At 47.3% G+C, this 25,312-nt stretch overlaps 1 protein-coding gene across 3 annotated transcripts in view; it reads left to right on the forward strand.

Moving 5' to 3' along the window:
- The window catches only part of LOC118077544 (PC-esterase domain-containing protein 1B), a 34,612-nt gene that overhangs the window by 7,610 nt on the left and 1,690 nt on the right, over positions 1-25,312 (forward strand). For 2 of the 3 annotated variants that reach the window (XM_035101177.3, XM_060278322.2), the window contains exons 2-7: positions 10,694-10,835; positions 14,184-14,263; positions 14,968-15,191; positions 19,383-19,584; positions 23,074-23,314; positions 24,310-24,714. In XM_035101177.3, the coding sequence (XP_034957068.3) occupies positions 10,739-10,835; positions 14,184-14,263; positions 14,968-15,191; positions 19,383-19,584; positions 23,074-23,314; positions 24,310-24,714 (1,249 nt within the window). In that variant the 5' untranslated portion in view covers positions 10,694-10,738. Of the gene's footprint in view, positions 1-10,145; positions 10,290-10,693; positions 10,836-14,183; positions 14,264-14,967; positions 15,192-19,382; positions 19,585-23,073; positions 23,315-24,309; positions 24,715-25,312 lie in introns of those variants that run through there. The other variant, XM_035101178.3, reaches the window with a different exon arrangement.

The raw sequence follows: 25,312 nt of genomic DNA on the forward strand, positions 1-25,312 counted from the left end.
GATTGTTTTCTGCTGCTCCAGAGAAGCGGACACGGAGGAATGGATTCAAACTACAAGAGAGAAGATTCCACCTAAACATTAGGAAGAACTTCCTGACAGTAAGAGCTGTTCGGCAGTGGAATTTGCTACCAAGGAGTGTGGTGGAGTCTCCTTCTTTGGAGGTCTTTAAGCAGAGGCTTGACAGGCATATGTCAAGAATGCTTTGATGGTGTTTCCTGCTTGGCAGGGGGTTGGACTGGATGGCCCTTGTGGTCTCTTCCAACTCATATGATTCTATGATTCTATTATTCTAGTTTCCCCAAACCACACCCACCTTCCCTGCACTGACACCCATGCCATTATCTCCTGGCTCCCATTTCAATTGCCTTAGTTGCTGTTTTGACTGTTTTAACTGATGTGCTCTTGTTAATGGACTTGCCTGTTGTCCATTTAGAATACACTCGTACCTTGGAAGTCGAACGGAATCCGTTCCGGAATTCCGTTCGACTTCCAAAACGTTTGGAGACCAAAGTGCGGCTTCTGATTGGCTGCAGGAAGCTCCTGCAGCCAATCGGAAGCCCCAGCGGAAGTTCGGATTCCCCCCAAAAACTGGAACACTCCCTTCCGGGTTTCGATTGTTTGGGAGCTGAAACGTTCGGCAGCTAAGCCGTTCGAGATCCAAGGTACGACTGTACATGTTTTTGTTTAAACGTTTCAATGAAATTGTTTTGTTGTGTGTTTCAATTATGCATGGCTATGTTTTTATTTTTTAAAAAAAGAATTGGATTTATGCTCCTAGACAGTTTGGAAGCTATTTGGACAACTAAGCAGTGTACAGATAAATGTCTTGCAAAATTATGCCGGTCTAGACAATGAGTGCAGCTCCCAATCTGCATTGACGCCCCAAACTTGGGGTCAAATTCTAGGGGTTTACATGCACAAGGTGGTTGCTAAATCCAATTGGCAAATAAATCATTAAGACAGTGTTTCTCCAACTTGGGTCCCCAGCTGTTGTTGGACTACAACTCCCATCATCCCTGACCTAGCTAGGGATGATGGGAGCTGTAGTCCAACGACCGGACTTCTGCTGGAATAGCTTATTTGCTGTCAAGGTGTTTGATTGTATGGATAAAGCACCTAAAACAGGGCTTCCCAAACTTGCTTCTCCAGCTCTTTTTGGACTACAACTCCTATCATCCTCAGCTAGCAGGACCAGGTGTCAGGGATGATGGGAATTGTAGTCCACAACAGCTGGAGACCCAAGTTTGATGAAGTGAGGGCCGACCAAAGGGATTCAGGATTGAAGTTGTTGAGGGTTTTTTAAATGATTTTACACCAGGAAATAAACTGCCACAAGGGCCAGATTAAACTGACCAGATTAGGGCCCCCGAAATGGACTTTGGAGATGCCTGCCTTATGGGGTACCCAAGAGCCCATATAGAGTCCTTATGTAGGTTTTCTATCGGTAAGAGAAAATAACAAAGGCCAACCAGAGAATATTGACACAAGGTTTATATACTTGCCTATGTGTTTGCCTTGTACAGTTATGAACATTTATTTTATATATATATAAGACCTTAGAATTCCTATAGCACCTACCCAAAAGCACTGTTCAGAATAGTGGTTTGCACAATCCACCAAGTAAGGTAAGGAGACTACAAAATTAAAAGCAGCGACAATTAATTGCGTAAAAGTAAAAGTGGATTTTGACAAATCAGATAGTAATTAACGCTTCCGGTGCCCCCCTGCTGCCCCCTTCCTCTTAGCAATGCCCCCTTCTCCAGCTAATCTTCTCTCCCAGGGAATGGCACTGCCCATTTTGGAAACCACTGCTTTAAGAAATGCTGTAGTGGGTGTCACTGCCCACATCCACAAGTCCTTTTATACCATCCCAACAGCCATAGATTCTTCCAAACAATCTGGGGGAGTGTACTATGGAGGGAGGGGGCTGGCCTCAAGCCTATGGTGGGTGGTGTGACCAGAAAATGGGGTGTCTGTGTGTGTGCCTTTAACAGCCCAGCTCCCCTTTTAAGGGACTCAAGAGTCCCCCAAGTTTGTCATCGGTCAGTAAAGAATGAGGTGAGGCAGGATCCAGTGAAGGGAAGGGCAGATCTTTATTATTCTCTTGCAATAATTATATATTTTTTATTCTGTCCCCCATTTGGTAGGAGGCAGGGACCCAGAACAAAGGTGGGCAAGAACTTTTAAGGGCTTTAGGAATTGCCCACCCTAAAAGCATCATTCATGTGTCATGCAAAGAGGCTGGTTTGCAACAGGAATTGTGGCTTGTCTGTCAAGATACCTGATAAGGTTTGCTGATGGCTTTACCTGGCCAGCCTGGGCTATTCTTTTGAGATGGTAAATGTCTCAGTTCCTGAATCCCATCCACAAATTTACACCTATTGATACACAGAAGTTGCTTTATTAACAGTCAGCTCTGCTTAACAGACACCTCCCAGCAGTTCATAGAAGTTTGTTTATTTATGGGATTTACAAGTGAAAAACCTGGAAAGGACTCCTTCTACTGCAGAGAAATGTCTGGGGTCATTTAAGAGAGCAAAATACAGCTTCAGGATAGCTCTCCTACACCATTTCAGAATATGGCTTATTTATTTATGAAATAATTTTAAATTGATTTTACAAATATAAAATTATAAAGATAACATAACACATATCCACAATTAAGAGATTCCTCCGAATCTCTGGACTTCCCATCATCCCCGCCATGGGTTCTGTTATTAAATCTTTTTTACTGCATCTTTTTCAATACTCAATTTTTTTAAAATATAACTTCATTATCTCCTTAGTACTTGCTACATTACAAGTGTTATTGCAATCCTACTGATGTTTCCATCTGTTTACAGTGGTCTCCAAGAAAAATTATAAATTTTTCCCTTTTTTATAATAATATTTATTCATTTTATAAGAAACAGCAAACAAAAAAAGAACAAAATACAACATAATTTTTTCCTATTCCTTATTGAAGTTTTGGTCTTCTTGGTTCCTGAGCTTTCCAGTCAATTTTGCCATTTCAGCGTAGTCCAACAATTCAATCTGCTATTCTTCTCTGGTAGGGACTTTATCTTCTTTCCATTTCTGGGTCAGAATATGGTTTATGTGTTAGGTTTTTCCTTTAAGACTGATGTGGTCATTGGTGCTACACAGAGATGTGTGTTTGTAACCTTGATCTGAATATTAACACCCCTGTGAGCTTTTGCTAATTTGAATAATTGAAGGTAGAGTTTGCTCACTGTAATGTGATTGGTTAATTGACTATTTTGAATTCTGTACCCTGTTTCTCATATTTTAAGGCATCCCCATAAAATAAGCCATAGCAGGATTTTTAAGCATTCAAGGAATATAAGCCATACCCCGAAAATAAGACATAGTGATAGGAGCAGCAGCAATGCCGGCCGCGGCAGGAGGAGGAGGAAAAAAATAAGACATCCCTTGAAAATAAGCCATAGTGTGTTTTTTTGAGGAAAAAATAAATATAAGACGTGTCTTATAATATGAGAAACACGGTATTTAAGCTACCCAAATGGTTCATGGGTGTGGTGGTGTGGTGTGAGATATAGAGGAATGGAGTAGAGGAGTGTGTTGTATATAATCCTATATAATAATGTCCAAGATGTCCCTGCGTCCAAGCTGTCCCGTGTGTCCCTGGGGTACTGCGCATGTGCCCCAGGGATACAGGGATTGGACAGCAGAGACTGCGCGCGCGCACTCTCCCCCCCCTCTGCCTCCTCCAACCGCCGCTCCCGCCGGACACTGCCTCACTGCAGGGCACGTCAGGGAAGCGAGGGTGGAGGCCGGCGAAGGCCTCCTCACAACCCTCCCTGGCCCGTGAGAGGAGCGGCGGTTGGAGGTGGGGGGGGGAGAGAGTGCACGCGTCCTTCCTGTCGGCGGCTGGGGGAGAGGAAGGAAGGAGGAGAAAGCGCTCCTCCGTTCCTGTCCCCCTGCCGCCGACAGCAAGGACAGGTCCCAGGGTTCGGAGAAGCGCTGCGCAAGCGCTTCTCCGAACCCTGGGAGGTCTCCTTGCTGTCGGCGGCTGCGGGAGAGGAACGGAGGAGGAGAAAGCAGCGCTTTCTCCTCCTCCGTTCCTGTCCCCCTGCCGCCGACAGCAATGACAGGTCCCAGGGTTCGGAGAAGCGCTGCGCAAGCGCTTCTCCGAACCCTGGGAGGTCTCCTTGCTGTCGGCGGCTGCGGGAGAGGAACGGAGGAGGAGAAAGCAGCGCTTTCTCCTCCTCCGTTCCTGTCCCCCTGCCGCCGACAGCAATGACAGGTCCCAGGGTTCGGAGAAGCGCTGCGCAAGCGCTTCTCCGAACCCTGGGAGGTCTCCTTGCTGTCGGCGGCTGCGGGAGAGGAACGGAGGAGGAGAAAGCAGCGCTTTCTCCTCCTCCGTTCCTGTCCCCCTGCCGCCGACAGCAATGACAGGTCCCAGGGTTCGGAGAAGCGCTGCGCAAGCGCTTCTCCGAACCCTGGGAGGTCTCCTTGCTGTCGGCGGCTGCGGGAGAGGAACGGAGGAGGAGAAAGCAGCGCTTTCTCCTCCTCCGTTCCTGTCCCCCTGCCGCCAACAGCAATGACAGGTCCCAGGGTTCGGAGAAGCGCTGCGCAAGCGCTTCTCCGAACCCCAGAATTTTCTAGAGCCCGTTATTGAACGGGCTGAAATACACTAGTTGTAAATAAAAGCAAGCAAAGATACTGAAGACGACTTTGTTATTTCGTCGACCCTGCCTCTGTTGCCACTCGGTTGGTGCGTATTGCCCAACATTATGTACCTATGTGTGTGTGCCCAGTCTTGTGTATTTATTAACATTTTTGGTTTTGACACCTTAGAATTACAGGGGCGGGGGGATGCTTTGGTCGTTTCTCGGGGAAAGTGGGATCTGCGTGGTACCCGACTGCAGAAGTTGATGGGACCACTGGACCTTTTGAATGGTTGTACAGAAGAGGAGATTTCAGCGAGTGCTTCTTGCCATGCCTGAAATTGCCCTCTGTTTGCATGCCCATCTTTGGAGGGCTGATTGCTCAGGGGGGAAGATACCCATTGCATGCCCAAACCCCTGGTTCAGTCCCTGGCCATGCCCAGTTAAAACAACAAAGGAACAGATAATGGTATGATTTTTATTTCTATGCTGCTATTTTCTGAATGAAAAGCAGCTCCTCCTCCTTCTTCTTCTTGGCATCCATCTGTCTCAAACATCTCTCGAGACAGTTGGATGACAACATGTGGCATTTCATTCCCCAAAGTTGCAAAGCGGCTTATAAACAATAAATAGCAATAAAATTCTAGAACATCACAATGATTATGTAAAGCAGTGTTTCTCAACCAGTGTGCCTCCAGATGTTTTGGGACTACAACTCCCATCATTCCTGACCACTGGTCTTGCTAGCTAGGGATGATGGGAGTTGTAGTCCCAAAACATCTGGAGGCACACTGGTTGAGAAACACTGATGTAAAGCATATAGAACAGGCATCCCCAAACTGCGGCCCTCCAGATGTTTTGGCCTACAACTCCCATGATCCCTAGCTAACAGGACCAGTGGCCAGGGATGATGGGAATTGTAATCCAAAACATCTGGAGGGCCGAAGTTTGTGGGTGCCTGATATAGAACAATTAACAAATCATCAGTTAAAATAACTAAAATCTGTGACAAAACAACTAAAAAAATAAGCTAATCAGCACAATTGCAACATTATAAGAGTCACAAAGTACTACAGCATTCCTAATCTATGAAATAATATTAACTCAACATAATCTAAGCACAGTTGAATTCTTAGCAGAGCACACTTTTTATAGTTTGTACCTTAGTGGAAAGAGGCGTTTGCATATGTATTTGGGCCTTAAGTATTTTGACATCTGAATTAACATACCATTTGTTATGGCCTGTGGCCTGGGGGAAGCAATTCTGGTAATCGGATTCCTTTGTGTGGTTAACTTAAATAACTTGAGCATTTAGCCTCCCTCCCCACCTTGCTGGTGACCTGAAAGTTATATGAAATTACTGGACTCGAAATAGATTCAACCAGCTTTGATTCAGTTCAGTCGAGAGTTCATCAAGCTGTCGAGCTGGAAGATTAGCAATACTGAAAATGCTACTGTTAGCAGCAGGTCGCTGCAAAAATGTGTGTGTGCCTATCTATATTTGTATATATTCAAGCTTTGCATAGAGGCGATACAGGCTGCAGCATTTACATTCTGGGGCCTTTCAGCTGATGCACACACGCCCACGTGCCCTGTACGTTCCTGTGCAATACAGTACTACTAACTCTTCCTGCCTTTCCAGTGGGCTCTGATAAGGAAAGGTCTTGGGGTGTGGATTTGCTGTCTCTGGTCAGCAAAAGGAGGAGTCTGCAGCCAAGTTGAAGAAGCCAACAGTAGCCCCATTTCGATAGCGTTTATCAAATGAAACCGCCGAAGATGGCTTTCTTTCTTTCTTCCCCCTGCCTTTCTCGTCTCGACTAATCGCCCTTCCAATTGCCGACTGTGCAGGCTCAAATGAAGGGGGCGGAATAGCGCTGAAAGGTGCAACAAAGAGAGCTGGACTTGGCCGGCAGTGGCCGGGTCCCAGGGCACGGGAGAGCACAGCTAACAGGCCTGCTCTGATTTATGGCCATTGTCCGGGATTTGCTGGAGGTGAATGGCTGAAGAAAAGGGCTCTGTGTCCCTGCAACCCAGCTTGAGATTCTTCCAGTCGGCCACCAAGCACCCCAAAAGGTGAAGGGTTTAGATACTAACACAGAGAAGTGAAGCCATGGTCTCTCTGATGTTCCTCATTGGTGGATACTTCCTTGAGAATGAGCCCCCATTGAATACAATGTGGGTTGATAAGGAAAAATCCTGGGGTGCGGATTTACTCCGCTGCCCAGCTCGTTGGGGTTCCACTCCCCGCGGATCTCTCCAGCCAGCAAAAGGAGGAGTTTCCAGCCAAGTTGAAGAAGCAAACAGCGCTCAGTAGACCTGATCTTTATTTGTTGCAACAAGGTTCAAACACACAAAGAGTAAGAACCCCGAGCATGGGGTTGCATGGACTTTTCAGACCTCTCCCCGTTGCCCATAATACCTACAGGTGAAACTCGGAAAATTAGAATATCGTCGAAAAGTGCATTTATTTCAACAACTTAGTATTTTATTATTTATTTTTTTACAAATGCTTTCTTTTGGGAATTCCACAGAAATAAAACAAATGGTTACAATAATACAAAAATAAACACCGCTGTTACATTTCATTATTTACATTCTATTTATAATTGACCCGCCTAACGACAAATAATTACAATTACAACAAATAAAGGCTTGACATATCTTGCTTTGCATGTCATGCATCTATCTCGTATATTGTTGTTGTTGTTGTTTAGTCGTTTAGTCGTGTCTGACTCTTCGTGACCCCATGGACCATAGCACGCCAGGCACTCCTGTCTTGCACTGCCTCCCGCAATTTGGTCAAACTCATGTTCGTAGCTTCGAGAACACTGTCCAACCATCTCGTCCTCTGTCGTCCCCTTCTCCTAGTGCCCTCAATCTTTCCCAACATCAGGGTCTTTCCCAAGGATTCTTCTCTTCTCATGAGGTGGCCAAAGTATTGGAGCCTCAGCTTCAGGATCTGTCCTTCCAGTGAGCACTCAGGGCTGATTTCCTTCAGAATGGATAGGTTTGATCTTCTTGCAGTCCATCTCGTATATTGGTTTCAACTTTTAAGTTGTGTTACTGAAATGAATGCACTTTTCGACAATATTCCAATTTTCCGAGTTTCACCTGTACATTTTTCAACAGCATCATCGATACACCACAAATATGTCAAAAAGTAGGAGTGTTCGGCATGTAGAGACATGAGCCCATCACACACCCCTGTCAATAGCCCCAGTTCCTCTTCCCCAAAGAACAATTAAAGTATTTACGCATCCCCCTTGCTGCAAGGCTTTTCCTTTGAAAGTATCAGGAGTCAATCCACCATCCTGATGGGTCATTGCTACAATTTTAAAGGGTGGTTTTCTGAGCCTCTTTGCTGCTGTGTATGTAAGGTGACGCAAGTGGGACCCAGGTGGCGCTGTGGGTTAAGCCACTGAGCCTAGGGCTTGCTGATCAGAAGGTCGGTGGTTCGAATCCCTGCGATGGGGTGAGCTCCCGTTGCTTGGTCCCAGCTCCTGCCCACCTAGCAGTTCGAAAGCACGTCAAAGTGCAAGTAGATAAATAGGGACCGCTCCGGCGGGAAGGTAAACGGCGTTTCCGTGCGCTGCTCTGGTTCGCCAGAAGCAGCTTTGTCATGTTGGCCACATGACCCGGAAGCTGTCTGCGGACAAACGCCGGCTCCCTCGGCCTATAGAGCGAGATGAGCGCCGCAACCCCAGAGTCGGACACGACTGGACCTGATGGTCAGGGGCCCCTTTACCTTTACCTATGTAAGGTGCCTGTGTCAACGGTCATTGTCCAGGCCTTAGTTACAGGCTGCCGTGGGGACTTGGGATTTTGGGAGTCTTTCCCACCAAACCTTCCAGGACAACAACTCTAGAATCATAGAATTGGAAGGGACCCCAAGGGTCATTATGTTTTTATGTGTTGGAAGCCACCTAGAGTGGCATAAATAAATAAATAAATAAATAAATAAATATGGTGATGATAATGACGACGACGATGACTTCCATACTGTGTGTGCCTTGCAAGGAGTGTAACCCATTGAAGGCAGGGGGACTTTGGGTGGTAATCAATAAAATTTCATTCTGAGTAGACCGGGTGAAATGAATGAACATTGCTAAGTTGATTCCAACAGGTCTTCTCCATGTTGCAGATTTGCCACTCGTCAAATCACCTGACAGCAGGGGGTTCCTTTCGCTTGCGGTGGCCTTGCAGGGTGCTTTGCAAAGTATTATCCTGAGGTGCAGTTTTCAGCATGGTGCCAGCAAACCCCAAGGTTCTTACCTGCCCCATCAGACCTGATGCCAGATGTTGGGCAGGTGGCCATGGCTTAGCCAAAATGTCTTGGCGTGTTGAGTTCAACCCACCGCTAGAGGTTTCCAAACCTTGCTATAAGGGATTCCCCAGACGCAGAAATATAACTTCCAATATTATTGGTTTGGTTTGTTATCTTGCGTTTTTATCTTGTATTTTGATGCTGCGAACTGCCCTGAGCTATACGGATGATGGGCGGCATACTAATTTAATTAATAATAATAAAAAAGAACTAAATTGGTATACCGCCAAGGACCACAGGGCAATTCACAACATAAAAATGCAAAATGAGAATACAAAATGCATAATAAAACAAATACAAACCAATAACTCCCTAATGAAATAGTTGTTCATTTGGAACTGGTAAGTAATGTTTTTCTGCATGCTTTACTTTCTCAAGTTATGCTAAACCAAACAGTGGCTTAACACAAATAATTGGGGTTATTGGCTTGTTCTTGTGGTTTTTATCTTGCATTTTCGTGTTGTGAACTGTCCTGAGATCTACGGGTGAAGGGTGGTATGAAATTTTTTAATAATAATAATAATAATAATAATAATAATAATAATAATAATACGACTGCAGCTGCTTCACGGTCTTTCCTGCATTGTGATTTTTGCATAACACACACTTCCTGATTCGCAGTATATTGCCAGGTCAAAAATGATAGAACTGATATCACGATACGGACTTAAAACTGGTTTATTTCGTGCATTGTGATGTATCAGCATATCGTGATGTTTAGCGGGTGTTCCAAACCAGCTCCACCAGCTCAGACGTTGTGATATATCAATATACAGTGTTTGCGAACGCAATCCGTTCTGCGGAGGCGTTCACTCGCTGAAGGCACATTCGACGCCGCGGAACCTAGATGTAAACACTTCTGGGTCCACAAAGCTCGTAAACGGAGGTTTTCGTAAACGGAGGTAGTCGTAAACGGAGGTTCCACTGTATCTCAATGTTTAGTTGGTGGCATATCACAGTGTTGAAAGCCCGATATTGCAGAGCCCTACTCGAGAGTTACAGGTGAATCTTGGCTTGTGGTTTATCTCCCCCAGACAAACCACGAGTGCTAAACCAAGATGAACTTCCGTTGCAGCATGTGAGACCTGGGTTTGGAGATAACAGTCTTCCCAGCCAAGACAGAGTTGCCAGCAGCTGTGCTCTAGAGAAACGGAAGTGAGCTCAGAGCAGCTAACTTCCTGCTGATTTGCAGCTTCTGGGCTAAATGCCTTGCTCAAACCTTCCACCAAATTTGGTGGGGCGGGGGCAGATCTTGGCAGCAACAACAGAGGTTATCAGCTGTTTTTACCAGCCATTTGCTGCAGGGGCCAGTGGCTGCACAACGGCAGACTCACCAGGTCAGGGTTTCTCAAGCTTTGGTTTCCCCAGCTGTTGCTGGACTACAACTCCCATCATCCCTGACAACTGGTCCTGCTAGCTAGGCATGAGGGGAGCTGTACTCTTGACAACGGCCCAAGTTGGAGAAATCCTTTTCCTTTTTCCGGATGGGGAGAAAAGTCAGGGATGCTGGAGAAAGTGAGCTGCCCAGTGGCGAGCCCATGCCAGTTGGTGTTTTCCTGAAGGGGGACCCCAAAGGGGCAATAAACCCTTTGATGTGGTCCTTCCTGTGGCAGATAGGTGGCCAAAAGCGGAGACGTTTCGCATGCGGAGACGTTTCACTGCAGGGCTAATAGTTTTATGCCATCCGAAAGGCACGGGAGGTTTTTTGTCCTTCCTGCTCTTATTTGTCTGCTTTCTGCAGGAGAAAACGCCGGCCTGGTTGAGGTGTTCCGCTGCAAATGCAACCATGGGATATCACCCCTTGGTAGAAACACACAGTTTCTCCTCGAAAGAAGCCCAGCAGCTGCTCCACAACAAGTTTGTCGTGATCCTGGGCGACTCCAGTGAGTATCTTGTTGATGTGGCAATTGGGATGCAGTTTGTTCCTCAGCCGCAACAATTCCCGGCCCTCGAAACACAGGTTGTGCGCCTTTTCTTTTGCCGGGAGTATGAAAACAAGTCCTTCGGTGTGTCCTCCTCTCTGCCTCTCCATCTCTCGAGCACAGCCTCACTTCCTCTTTCAAACTGCCTCTCTGTATATTTCTATCTTGATAAATTGGAAACGCGATCTGCGGAAACTCTGTGGGCTGCCAATCTCGATGCTTAGCATGCGGTTGAGTGTTGATGTGCTTCTTAACTGCTTATCATGCACTTTCCATCTCTTTGCTAAAACCTTAGAGCTTTTTTGTTGTTGAGGATATGCAACCCATCATTTGCCACTCTGCATGTTACTACCAGCAAATGCTTCCCAACAATGTTGTTTAGTCGTTTAGTCGTGTCCGACTCTTCGTGACCCCATGGACCACAGCACGCCAGGCACTCCTGTCTTTGCACTGCCTCCCGCAGTTTGGTCAAACTCATGTTCGTAGCTTCAAGAACACTGTCCAACCATCTCGTCCTCTGTCGTCCCCTTCTCCTTGTGCCCTCCATCTTTCCCAACATCAGGGTCTTTTCCAGGGAGTCTTCTCTTCTCATGAGGTGGCCAAAGTCTTGGAGCCTCAGCTTCAGGATCTGTCCTTCCAGTGAGCACTCAGGGCTGATTTCCTTAAGAATGGATAGGTTTGATCTTCTTGCAGTCCATGGGACTCTCAAGAGTCTCCTCCAGCACCATAATTCAAAAGCATCAATTCTTCGGCGATCAGCCTTCTTTATGGTCCAGCAATACAGATCTTTAAATACTACTACTACTACTACTACTACTACTAATATATTATTTATACTCTGCCCATCTGACTGGGTTTCCCCAGCCACTCTGGGCGGCTTCTAGCAAAAGATTAAAAGTGCATTAAAACATCAGTCATGAAAAACCTCCCTAAACAGGGCTGCCTTCAGATTTCTTCTAAAAGTCAGATAGTTGTTTATCTCCTTGAAACCTGATGGGAAGGCGTTCCACAGGACGGGCGCCACTACTGAGAAGGCCCTCTGCCTGGTTCCGTGTAACTTCGCTTCTCACAATGAGGGAACCGCCAGAAGGCCCTTCGCGCTGGACCTCAGTGTCTAGGCTGAACGATGGGGCTGGAGACGCTCCTTCTGGTATACTGCGCTGAGGCCGTTTAGGGCTTTAAAGGTCAACGCCAACACTCAGAATTGTGCTCGTAAACGTATTGGGAGCCAATGTAGGTCTTTCAAGACCAGTGTTATATGGTCTCGGCGGCCACTCCCAGTCACCAGTCTAGCTGCCGCACTCTGTAGTTGTAGTTTCTGGATCACCTTCAAAGGTAGCCCCACATAGAGCACGTTGCAGTAGTGCAAGCGAGAGATAACTAGAGCATGCACTACTCTGGTGAGACAGTGTGCAGGCAGGTAGGGTCTCAGCCGGCTTACCAGATGGAGCTGATAGACAGCTGCCCTGGACACAGAATTGACCTGTGCCTCCATGGACAGCTGTGAGTCCAAAATGACTCACAGGCTGTGCACCTGGTCCTTCAGGGGCACAATTACCCCATTCAGGACCAGGGAGTCCCCCACACCCGCCTGCCCCCTGTCCCCAAAAAAACAGTCCTTCTGTCTTGTCAGGATTCAACCTCAATCCGTTAGCCACCCTCCAACAGCCTCCAGGCACTCATGCAGGACCTTCACCTCCTTCACATCAGCATTGCCTCCTTTGCACCGATGAATGATCCCAAGGGATCCTCTTGGACTGGTGCAGACTTGATGTGGGATCAAGAGTGGGCCTGTCCTTGCAAGGAAAACCTATTGCGGTTTCCCCAACAGTGGGCATTTATCGTGGAAGCGCAACATTCACTGTACCAAATGGTGCCAAAACAACCCCCTCTCACCTTTCCCCTGTTTGGCACCTGTTTATTTAAACAATGCAGCTATGTGAGATCACAAATCATTCCCCAAATAAAATTGTAAATGAGCTTCTCTGCCTGGATAGCTCAGTTGGTGAGAGTGCGGTGCTGATAATGCCAAGGCTGCAGGTTCGATCCCCGTATGGGACAGCTGCCTATTCCTGCATTGCTGGGGATTGGGCTAGATAGTCCTAGATAATCTCTATTTTGAGACAGACAAACTCCCATCGCACAAAGAAGCCTTTCTCTTTTCCGATCTTCCATCACAGTTTGAGAATCCCTGTTTGCAACAACATGTCGTGGAGAACCGTAGAAGAATAGCCAATGCCCTTGAAGAGACGTGTGGATATTGTTTCTGGTTGCATATCACTCCCAGAAAGTTTTTATTTTGATACTATACTGTACTGAAATGTTTAAATGTTTCTTTGTTTGCCATTGAATCTTCCCACAACACTTACCAGTGTGGTGCGTTGCACCCTTTGAGAACCACTGCCCCAAAACCCTTTGCAGTGCAGAAATCTGTTTCCTCCCCACTCCAGAGCAGTTAGCGCTCAATATGCTCCTTTCAGTCTAGGTTGATTCTAGACCCTGCTTTCCAGGAGGGGAGTTGTGCCTACTTGAGACAATTTAAAAGCCCATTAGGTTATCCAAGCCGCCCCCCCCCCCCAGCATGGTACTGCAGGTCTACGAGAAAGGAAGCAGTGATTAGAATCCCCCTCCCCGCCCCCTTCTTTTTCTTGTATTTCAAGATTCAGAGTCACCTTTTATCACTCAACAGTTATAATTCCATAATACGAATGAGTTCCTGCTCACCCATCCTCAATGTTTATAAACACAATTGCATACAATTGCTTCTTAAAATTCATCGTGTCCCATTTCATCCTCTTAAACAGGTTTCTTAATATATTTTATTTTTTCTTAAACTTCACACTTGGAAAATTATTTTTAGTAGACCAGAGAGAGTTTCCAGTCCTCCTAGATTTGTGTCTCTTAGCAGAGCTGCCAGTTTTAACATCTCTGCATATTCCATGATTTTCACCAGCCATTCTTCCTTTGTCAGTATTCTTTCCTCCTCCTACTTCTGCACATAAAGATTCCTTGCTGCTGTGGTTACATGAAATACAGTTGAAGTTTCCTTTGCAATCTATTGTACATCTTTGTCAATCTGTCTTCAAAAGGATTCTGCAGGGTAATGCAGAATCACACCAGAAGGGGGGGGTTCGTTTTTGGAACGAGCACAGTTTCTTCAGAAGAGCTTCTTGGAGGGGAAAAATATGCAATAGCTCTAGAATGGTGTGCAGATAGAAAAAAACCCCTCATATTTTGTCTCCATAGATTCTAGAATAAAATGTGTGTATGCAGCCTTAATCGACAAGACATGTTTTCTTCCCCTTCTAGTTTACCGATCGATATACAAAGACCTGATCTCCATCCTGCAGGCCGACAAGTTGCTCACTGTTGATGAGCTGAAGCAAAAGGTGGTTTTTTCCTTTAAAGTATTTTCATAGAATCCTAGAATTTTAGAGTTGGGAGGGAGCATAGTTGTCTCAAGGACACAGCTGCTGCACAAGCAATAATTGTGCAAACTTGTGCTTGGCTACCCCCCATACCCGTCAACTCTCGGACTGAAAAATCTGGGATCAGCAGCGGTGCGGCACCGGTGCCGGCGCTGCCCGATTTCTGGTGCCCAGGCATGGGCAGACCGGCACCGGAAGTCGCTTCTACGCATGTCTGGACATGCATAGAAGCGACTTCCAGTGCCGCTCTGCCTGATTTTTGAAAATCCGGGGGAATTACGGGATATTTCGCCATTCGGGACAACAGCGGGAAACGGCTTTAAAAATGGGGGTTTCCCCGCGAAAAACAGGAGACTTGGCAGGTATGGCTACCCCAGTTCAGGGCAGAACTGGATCCACATTCCCTGATCAGTAGCTTCTGGGCAATTCCTTTTATTCAGGCACCACAGTCCTTGTCTTATACTTAGAGGGGGGGGGGAGTCCGGCTGGTTGGACCGTTCTGTTCGGCAGTAGGATGGAAGCAGGGGGGGGGTGTTAGGTGGCTGTTGACCAACCGAGACCCCCTCATTCTGTGGTTCTCTGGCCTGAGATTTCTAAGAGTAATGCCCTGGCTGCAAGGGGCTTGCAAAAGAGGCCTTGTGTACAATCCTGATCTCTGCTTGCAGGGAAAGCCGTCTTTTGCCAATGATAAATTGGTGCAACATAGTGGGTTAGGCTGCGGGAACAGATACCGGGAGGTGCGCGAGTTCTGCACGGATCACCACCTTGTGCGATGGTACTTCATGCCCCGCGTTTATTCGGACTACGTGGAGCGTATCCTGGACGACCTCCAAACGGATCCGAAGCCGGACGTGGTCATCTTCAATTCCTGCCTCTGGGACCTCAACAGGTAAGGCACTCGGGATCGAAAGGTGTGCTGTGCTTTGGCTAGGGCTAGATCCATATTTGCCAAATGTCTGATAGCAGCGGCGTCCTTCTCTCTGAAGCTTCATAAGGCAGGCCTTTTGCCTGGTTAGAACAACGACTCAGAGGAGCTCACCCCTTCTGCTTTCCGTGTGTGGGCTTCTCTGAGATATCTGGCTGACCTACGCTTGGAAACTGGGTGCTGGGCTCTTGCTCTCTAGATGGACCGACCTTGCTGTGATCCTGCGGCCTCTGCCTTGTGTTATCCAGCCCTTCGTTGCTGATCCTTCCCTCCTGACCAGAATCCTCATATGTCTCTGCATCAGCTGAGAGTTGAGGTGCTTTTGTTGCTGCTTTTTGCAAGGACTCAGCAGAAATACTGTGCTTCCCTCTCCTTAAAAAAATAACTGCTGGAGCAGGTAGTCACGCAGAGAAGTGGTGGGAAGACTCATAGAATCGTAGAGTTGGAAGAGACCACAAGGGCCATCCAGTCCAACCCCCTGCCAAGCAGGAAACACCATCAAAGCATTCTTGACATATGGCTGTCAAGCCTCTGCTTAAAGACCTCCAAAGAAGGAGACTCCACCACACTCCTTGGTAGCAAATTCCACTGCCGAACAGCTCTTACTGTCAGGAAGTTCTTCCTAATGTTTAGGTGGAATCTTCTTTCTTGTAGTTTGAATCCATTGCTCCGTGCCCGCTTCTCTGGAGCAGCAGAAAACAACCTTTCTCCCTCCTCTATATGACATACTTTTATATATTTGAACATGGCTATCATATCACCCTTTAACCTTCTCTTCTCCAGGCTAAACATACCCAGCCCCCTAAGCCGTTCCTCATAAGGCATCGTTTCCAGGCCTTTGACCATTTTCGTTGCCCTCTTCCATGGGTGGTCTCCAAAATAGCCTTTTTATTTCGTTGATAACCAAACATGATCCCAGATTGGAAAATCAAGGGAACATGAGACCAGGCGTGTGTGTGTGTGTGTGTGTGTGTGTGTGTGTGTGTGTGGTGTTCTTGTTACCTTGTGAGATAAAGGTAAAGGGACCCCTGACCATTAGGTCCAGTCGTGACCGACTCTGGGGTTGCGCGCTCATCTCGCATTATTGGCCGAGGGAGCCGGCGTATAGCTTCCAGGTCATGTGGCCAGCATGACAAAGCCACTTCTGGCAAACCAGAGCAGCACATGGAAACGCCGTTTACCTTCCCGCTGTAGCGGTTCCTATTATCTACTTGCATTTTGACGTGCTTTCGAACTGCTAGGTTGGCAGGAGCTGGGACCAAGCAACGGGAGCTCACCCCGTCACAGGGATTCGAACCGCCGACCTTCTGATCGGCAAGCCCTAGGCTCAGTGGTTTAACCACAGCGCCACCTGGGTCCCACCTTGTGAGATATTTTATAGTTATTTCCATAAGGATTCGGTATCTGATGCGAGCTTATGAGTATTCTGGTTATGTTTGTAACTTACATATTTATTTATTTTCATATTAGCTGCCTTGAGCATAGTTTGAACTATGGAAAGGGAACGAGCAAATAAAATGATGTATTATTCATATTACGAAATATTTTCCCTTTGGGAGTTACTGGTGTTCACTGAATTCTAGTCCAGCCCCCTGCCCAAATGCAGGAATCTTGGCTAAAGCATCCATGAAAGGTGACCAGCCAACCTCTACTTAAAAACCTCCAAGGAAGGAGAGACCACCACCTCCCAAGAATGTCCATTCCACTGCCAAGCAGTTCTTGCTCTCAGAAAGTTCTTCCTGATATTTAGTTGGAATCTCCTTCCTTGTAACTTGAAGCCACGGGTTCGAGTCCTACCTTCCAGAGCAGGAGAAAACTAGCTTCCTCGCTATTCCATGTGACACCCCTTGAGATATATGAATAGGGCTCTCATATCCCCTCTCAATCTCCTCTTTTCTCAGCTAAACCTACCCAACTCTTTCAACCGTTCCTCATCAGGCTTTGTTTCCAGACCATTGATCATCTTGCTCACCCTCCTCTGGGTGGATAAAAATCCATTATTATTATTATTATTTATTTAAAAATCATATTTTTAAAATTTTAATCGGATTTTTAAAATAAAATGCTTTTGGAAGAAAAATCTTTCTAAATATAGTTTTCTATTTAAGTTACATTATAGTCCAAAGGCTATTCATCAGGAAATAAGAATTTGTTTTTCATGTGTGCTAAAAACTCAGTCTAAGTTGTTGTTCTAGTTACAGGTAGGTAGCCGTGTTGGTCTGACGTAGTCGAAACAAAATAAAAAAAATTCTTCCAGTAGCACCTTAGAGACCAACTACGTTTGTCATTGTTATGAGCTTTCGTGTCCATGCCCACTTCCTGTGGTTTTTAAAAAATTGTTTAACCACATCAGTTAAGAAACATGGGTTTATATGCAATAATGTTATTGTTTAAGTTAAACAAATTGTTTAAATTGTTATTAAAGAAATGATTATTTTTCTCTTTCCAATAAAGTACAGCAGAAAAGTTGTCCAAATATAAACAGGTAAACCTCTCAACAATTTCATAATTATCTATGTATTTCTAATAGTTATAACCAAATCAGTAACTTTTGATAAAACTGTAAAAACTACTCTGAAAATTTATTATTCCAAAAACGAAACCATCTGGTTGTATATATTAAGGTTATATCAGCAAGAATGAATCTTTCTGTAAAAAAATAATAATGATTTAACTCAAGTCTTAATGACTGATGAGTTAAATCAATTTGATTTGCAGACGACACCAAATTGGGAGCGGTGGCTAATACCCCCGAGGACAGGATCACACTTCAGAATGACCTTAACAGATTAGACAACTGGGCCAAAGCAAACAAGATGAATTTTAACAAGGAGAAATGTAAGGTACTACACTTGGGCAAAAAAAATGAAAGGCACAAATACAGGATGGGTGACACCTGGCTTGAGAGCAGTACATGTGAAAAGGATCTAGGAGTCTTGGTAGACCACAAACTTGACATGAGTCAACAGTGTGATGCAGCAGCTAAAAAAACCAATGCAATTCTGGGCTGCATCAATAGAAGTATAGCATCTAGATCAGGGGTCCCCAGACTTACCGGCGTTTGGGCCGGTTCCCACCGCGCCGATCGTGCGGCGGGCCGGAGGGTGGGGGAGCGCGCGCCTGTGCGGGCCGGCGGGCGGGGGAGTGCGCGCCCGTGCGCATGCGCACGGGCGCTTACTGGCGCGGCGGCGCGATTCCAGGTGGGAAAAGCGCCGACAATCCGTTGTGCGCATGCGCGTGGGCCTCCCCCGACCCGGAAGTGCACCAGAAATGACTTCTTCCGGGTTGGGAGAGGCCCATACGCTTGCGCAGAAAGGATTTTCGGCGCTTTTTTCCCAACCCGGAAGAGCGCTGCCGCGCTGCGCACTATAAGAGCGGGCGGCGGGCAGCGGGGGTCGTCGCGGGCCGGATTGGCAGGCTAATTGGGCCGCATCCGGCCCCCGGGCCGTAGTCTGGGGACCCCTGATCTAGATCAAGGGAAGTAATAGTACCACTGTATTCTGCTCTGGTCAGACCTCACCTGGAGTACTGTGTTCAGTTCTGGGCACCACAGTTCAAGAAGGATACTGACGAGCTGGAACGTGTCCAGAGGAGGGCAACCAAAATGTTCAAAGGCCTGGAAACAATGCCTTATGAGGAACGGCTTAGGGAGCTGGGTATGTTTAGCCTGGAGAAGGGAAGGTTAAGGGGCGATATGATAGCCATGTCCAAATATATAAAAGGATGTCATATAGAGGAGGGAGAAAGGTTGTTTTCTGCTGCTCCAGAGAAGCGGACACGGAGCAATGGATTCAAACAACAAGAAAGAAGATTCCACCTAAACATTAGGAAGAACTTCCTGACAGTAAGAGCTGTTCGGCAGTGGAATTTGCTGCCAAGGAGTGTGGTGGAGTCTCCTTCTTTGGAGGTCTTTAAGCAGAGGCTTGACAGCCATAGGTCAAGAATGCTTTGATGGTGTTTCCTGCTTGGCAGGGGGTTGGACTGGATGGCCCTTGGGGTCTCTTCCAACTCTAGGATTCTATGATTTAAATCAAATCCACCCTGGCACACGAGAGTCCCTGCCTTCTTCCCTTCAGCTTTCTTGGCCAAGACAAATGCCGTTATCCTTTTTTGTTTTACCACCAAGATCCTGATGGTCTTCCTTCTTCCATGCAGGTACCAAGAGAAGGTCGCCAGGGAGTTTCGGCTGCCGACGGCCATCAAGCAGTACAAGCTCAACCTGGAGAAGCTCTTTGAGAGGCTGGATCGTGTCCTTCCTCAGAGCTGCCTTGCCATCTGGAACACAGCCCTCCCCATAGGGGAAGAGCCTTTTGGAGCCCTCTACAAAGAGATGGAGGGAGGCTACTGCTCAGCTGAGGTGACTGGGGGGGCCACCTCCCACCAAGGGCAGGGTGGTGGTGGGGTGTCAACCTGTCCCCTAGCCCCCCCATCCCCATGTGGGAATGTTAAAGGTTGTAGGAAAGGATATATTGAATAAATGCCCTATTTTTCCATCTATAGGACGCTCCCATCAACAAGCTGGCTGGCGCCGCTTCTCCCCCCCCCCCAATGCCGCTATCCGTTTATTGGACAACCCCAGTTTTTGACGTGATTTTTGAGTCCAAAACCTCATCCAATACATGGAAAAATACGGTATTATCCTACCTTCCCTCATGCTAGTAAGTGATGTAGCAGAGCAGATTCCCCTCAATATAGCTGGAAGCTAGTTTGCAGATTTGTTTGAATCTCTTAGTTGAAATTATGTCCTGGTGTCCCCCTTTAATCCCTCTTGAAAGAATAAAGACACAGGAGTCTTTCTGAGTAAAGTAACAAAAGGTTTACTCACATTTCAGTCCACGATTTGATCCCTGATGAAAGGCAGGCTTTACTTGGTGGTTACATAAACAGAAGTCTTGAGTTTGTCTCATTTGGGGACTGAACTCACGTACTGCTGGCCGAGAGCCAGCAGACAGCAAAATTACATTAAGACAAGAAAATGGCTGCAGGAGAGCAGCATCGAGAGAGCAAGGCGAGAGAGAGGAGAAGACAGAAATCAAGGCAGAAGCAGGACTGAGAAAACGGCTGCGTGACCGGGCTCTTTTGTGGAGTCAGCCAGAGCCATGCCCATCTCCCAGATCACATGTAGGGGGAAGGGTGCTCTGAGGACCGGGGGTCCTCAAACTTTTTAAACAGGGCTAGTTCACTGCCCCTTAGACACTGTTGGGGGCTGGACTATAGTTTGAAAAAAATACATTTTGTTTGGGAACGCAACTGCCTCCCTCCCTTCAACAACTACCACACTGCCCTTAAAGTTTGTGCACTCACAAATGTTAGCAAAAGGAATGCCCGCCAACCCGGGCAAAAAGAAGTGTGCCACGGTACCTGTAGTAGCTAAGCAGCCCGTTGCTCAGCACGAACCAGCGGCGCTGGTAGGCCGTCACGTAGTTGAAGAGCCAGCCTTTGTACGTGTTAGGACCGGGGCCGGCCGAGGTTAGGGTGGTCGCGGGGGCAGAGGGCAAGGGCCCCTCGAGGGTGGTGGCCCCGGCCAGGCTCATGGTGGCGAGGAGGGCGTGGGGAGGAGGAGGGAGGCAAGGTGGCTGCTTGGAGGGAAGGCAAGGGACTGCGCTGAGCAGGGAGACCAGCAATAATAATAATAATAATAATAATAATAATAATAATAATAATAATAATATATTATTTATACCCCGCCCATCTGGCTGGGTTCCCCCAGCCACTCTGGGTGGCTTCCAACAAAACATTAAAATACAGAAATCAAACATTAAAAGCTTCCCTAAACAGGGCTGCCTTGAGATGCCTTCTAAAGGTCTGGTAATTGTTGTTCTCTTTGACCTCTGGTGGGAGGGCATTCCACAGGGTGGGCGCCACTACCGAGAAGGCCTTCTGCCTGGTTCCCTGTAACTTGGCTTCTCGTAGTGAGGGAACCGCCAGAAGACCCTCGGCGCTGGATCTCAGTGTCCAGGCAGAACGATGGGGGTGGAAACGCTCCTTCAGGTATACTGGACCGAGGCTGTTTAGGGCTTTAAAGGTCAGCACCAACACTTTGAATTGTGCTCGGAAACGTACTGGGAGCCAATGTAGGTCTTTCAGGACCGGTGTTATATGGTCTCGGCGGCCACTCCCAGTCACCAGTCTAGCTGCCGCACTCTGTAGTTGTAGTTTCTGGATCACCTTCAAAGGTAGCCCCACATAGAGCATAGGTCTTTCAGGACCGGTGTTATGTGGTCTCGGCAGCCGCTCCCAGTCACCAGTCTAGCTGCCGCATTCTGGGATAGTTGTAGCTAGAAAGTGTCGGCACTGCACAGCAGCGCTGTTGCCTTCCTGCCTCCTGCTACTATTGGGACCAGTTTGCCTACAAGATCCCCTTTCCTCACATGCTCTCCACTTGAATTGGTGGAATTGGCGCTGTTACAGGTGGCCCAAAACAGACCCTCCTAGTGCCCCCATTTTCCAGGGACCTCCCGGCTTCTGATTTGATCCCAGAATGGCCCGCTTTTCCTTAGGATGTCCTTATTTTCATTGGAGAAATGTTGGCGGGGATGGTGTTATCCGATCCCCAAGCTGTCTGAAGGGAATCCTGTATAGGGAAGATTTTTTAAAAAAAATGTTTTATGTTTTATTAAGTTTTTATATACTGTATGTTGGAAGCCACCCAGAGTGGCTGGGGCAACCCGGTCAGATGGGCGGGGTATAAATAGTAAAATTATCATTATAGGAGTCCCTATTTTCATTGTAGAAATGTTGGAGGGTATGCCGTAATACTTATTCCGCATTTGTAAGAACTCTTATCTTTTAATGTGGCACTTTGGAACTCCCTGCCTATTGATCCCAGGCAGGTGACATCTCCATATTTAAGTCTTTCGCCTCTTTAACTTTTTGAAAGCCTTCCTTTATTGTTGTTAGTTTTTCCTATTGATAAATTTTATTTTATCTTTTTTGTAGACGGTTTGGGATTTTTTTTAAAGCACAATCAAGCATTGTATGCAGGTTATGAAATAATAATAATAATAATTAATAATAATAATTTATTATTTATACCCCGCCCATCTGGCTGGGTTTCCCCAGCCCCTCTGGGCGGCTTCCAACCGAATATTAAAAACAGTACAGCATCAAACATTAAAAACTTCCCTAAACAGGGCCGCCTTCAGTTGTCTTCTAAAAGTAAAATAGTTGCTTATTGCCTTGACATCTGGTGGGAGGGCGGGTGCCACTACCGAGAAGGCCCTCTGTCTGGTTCCCTGTAACCTCCCTTCTTGCATGGAGGGAACCGCCAGAAGGCCCTCGGTCCTGGACCTCAGTGTCCGGGCTGAATGATGGGGGTGGAGATGCTCCTTCAGGTATACAGGACCAAGGCCATTTAGGGCTTTAAAGTTCAGTACCAACACTTTGAATTGTGCTCAGAAACGTACTGGGAGCCAGTGTAGATCTCTCAGGACCGGTGTTACGTGGTCCCGGCGGCCACTCCCAGTCACTAGTCTAGCTGCCGCATTCTGGATTAATTGCAGTTTCCGGGTCACCTTCAAAGGTAGCCCCACGTAGAGAGCATTGCAGTAGTCCAAGCGGGAGATAACCAGAGCGTGCACCACTCTGGCGAGACAGTCTGCAGGCAGGTAGGGTCTCAGCCTGCGTACCAGATGGAGCTGGTAGACAGCCGCCCTGGGCACAGAATTGACCTGCACCTCCATGGACAGCTGTGAGTCCAAAACGACTCCCAGGCTGCGCACCTGGTCCTTCAGGGGCACAGTTACCCCATTCAGGACCAGGGAGTCCTCCACACCCGCCCGCCTCCTGTCCCCCCAAAACAGTACTTCTGTCTTGTAAATATGTAGGATGTCTTGTAAATATGCAGGATGTAGAAAAAGCGACTCCTATGGATGTGGTTGAAGCCAACTTCTATGGTGCCAGCCTCGCCTGCAGCTATGGCTTCGACGTCCTGGATCTCCATTTCTTCCTGCGCTTTGAGGACGATCTCCGCATTAAAGACAGGGTGCACTGGAACTTTTTGGCACACCGGTTTATTACCAGGTACCTGCTGACCTTCATTGCTGATTCGTGGGGAGTCGAACTTGAGAAGAGGAATCCCAGCACAGGTGAGTGTGGCTCAAGAACAGGTGAAGGGCTGGATGGAAAGCAGAGGTTGCAGAAGCTCCGGAAGACAATAGCTGTAAAAGAGTTTTTGAGAAGGGGGATTTGGGGCTTCACTCGCTGCTGCTGCTTCTTTGGCGATTCCTCATAGCCGAGTAAGATTTTCTTCCATGAGCACAGTTTTAAAAGTGAGTCCGCAAATGACTGTGGAGGCCAATTCTGGATCCACACGTCCTTCCACAGTGGGGACATTGGTTTCCGGGCGGGAGTTGATCATGGTGTGGATTTGCCAAGCGTGTCTTCCTCTTAGCCCGTTTCTCCCTTGTGCGTAGCTGTCAAGTTCTTCCTTTTTAAAAGGGAAATTCCCTTATGCTGAATAGGCTTCCTCGTGAGAAAAGGGAAAACTTGGCAGCTATGCCCTTCCGTCCTGAGTTCGAGTGTCTTCAGAGGCTGTTCTCCAACTGGAGCACTCGCAGGCCAGTGCTCCCCAATTGTCGGTGTTTATACTGCATTTTTTAAGATTTGCCTTGAGAGTGTCTTTAAACCTCTTTTGTCCACCACCAGCATAATGCTCCCCATTTTTAAGGAAACAGAATACTTGCTAACAGAGTACTTAATATGCCAAATTGTGTGTGTGGATTCTAGGAGAAATGCAGCTGCCCCACAAGGGACTCATGATAGTTGCTTTAGTGGGGTTGTGTGTGAGTGGGTGACCAGGAAGTCCTCCTTTGTGCCCCTTGAGATAAGGGCTCCAAAATCCTAGAATTGTAGAGTTGGGAGGTACCCCGAGGGTCATCTAGACCAACCCCCCTGCAATGCAGGAATTCTTTGCCCAAGGTGGGGCTTATATCGACCCTGAGATTAAGAGGAAGGGAGGGCAAAAAGAAAGGGCCACAGAGCCTGCTGCGGGTGCTGAGCTTCTTGCAAAGAACAACAGGTACAATTTCCCCCTCCCCATTTCTCCAGAATAATGGCCTCTCTCTTGCCTCCCACCTTGCAGGGATTGGTTGGAACGGGACTGCAGCAGATCATCCAGTTTACCCACAACTGCCCCCCATACCCCAGTTGTGCCGTGACTTTTTCTCGGCTGATGACGCTCCTATTAGGCAGCTCGTTGAGGTCAGAGAAGCCCCTGTCAGTTACGGCGGTCCCTATGGCAACAGACCTGTGGCTGGATTCGAATACAATCCCCAGGACCCCTCGGCCCAGCATGGCTGGCTCTTTCCTGCCCACCCGCCTTTTGAGCACCACAGCAATCCGTACGACGGCGGGCCAGGGGGTGGATTGGACTGTCACGACTATCCACCCAACGATGGACAGCTCATTCCGGACCCCCAGTTTAATGACCATCAGAACGGTTCCTGCAGCCGCAGGGGCGGGCGTTGGAACGGCCTGTTTCCCCCAGGTATGTCCCTGCAAACCCCTGTTGTCCCTCTGAGATGCGTTTAGGAGCCCACACGGTCCTGGGAAGAGAGGTCTCCTTGGAGGGATGGGAAGGGGTTTGGCAGCAGCCCCAAAAGGGTGGGGGTGGGGATGAGCAGAGGCCAGGGGTGGATGGCAAGAGAGGCTTTGCTTGCTGGGAAAAGTGGGGGGGGGGGAGGGCGGGGGGACGACGAAGGGGAATTTGAAGCAGGACATCCTACAATTGGGCTTTCCCATCAGCTCCTGCTTTCTGTGCTATTTGAAACTGTGATACAATACAATAGATGGATTCAAGGGCATACACAAGATTTATTTTAGGTGGGGCAGGCTTTATGTTAGGGGGCCCCCCAAGAACCAAGATACCTTGGTTAGTCAAGTATTTCTATTCATTTACTTGATGGGGGGCCACTGCTACGCCCATGGATGGAAAGGTATGTAGTATGATTATTATTTAAATCATTAGTCAGTAAGACTTGATTTAAATCATTTTGTTACAGAAAGACTCATTATTGCTGGTAAAATCTTAATATTTGCAACCAGATGAAGGTTTCATTTTTGGAAAAAATAAATTTTCAGAGTAG

The sequence above is a fragment of the Zootoca vivipara genome, chromosome Z1, assembly GCF_965207765.1.
Source record: "Zootoca vivipara chromosome Z1, rZooViv2.hap1.1, whole genome shotgun sequence".
Classification (NCBI taxonomy): Eukaryota; Metazoa; Chordata; class Lepidosauria; order Squamata; family Lacertidae; genus Zootoca; species Zootoca vivipara.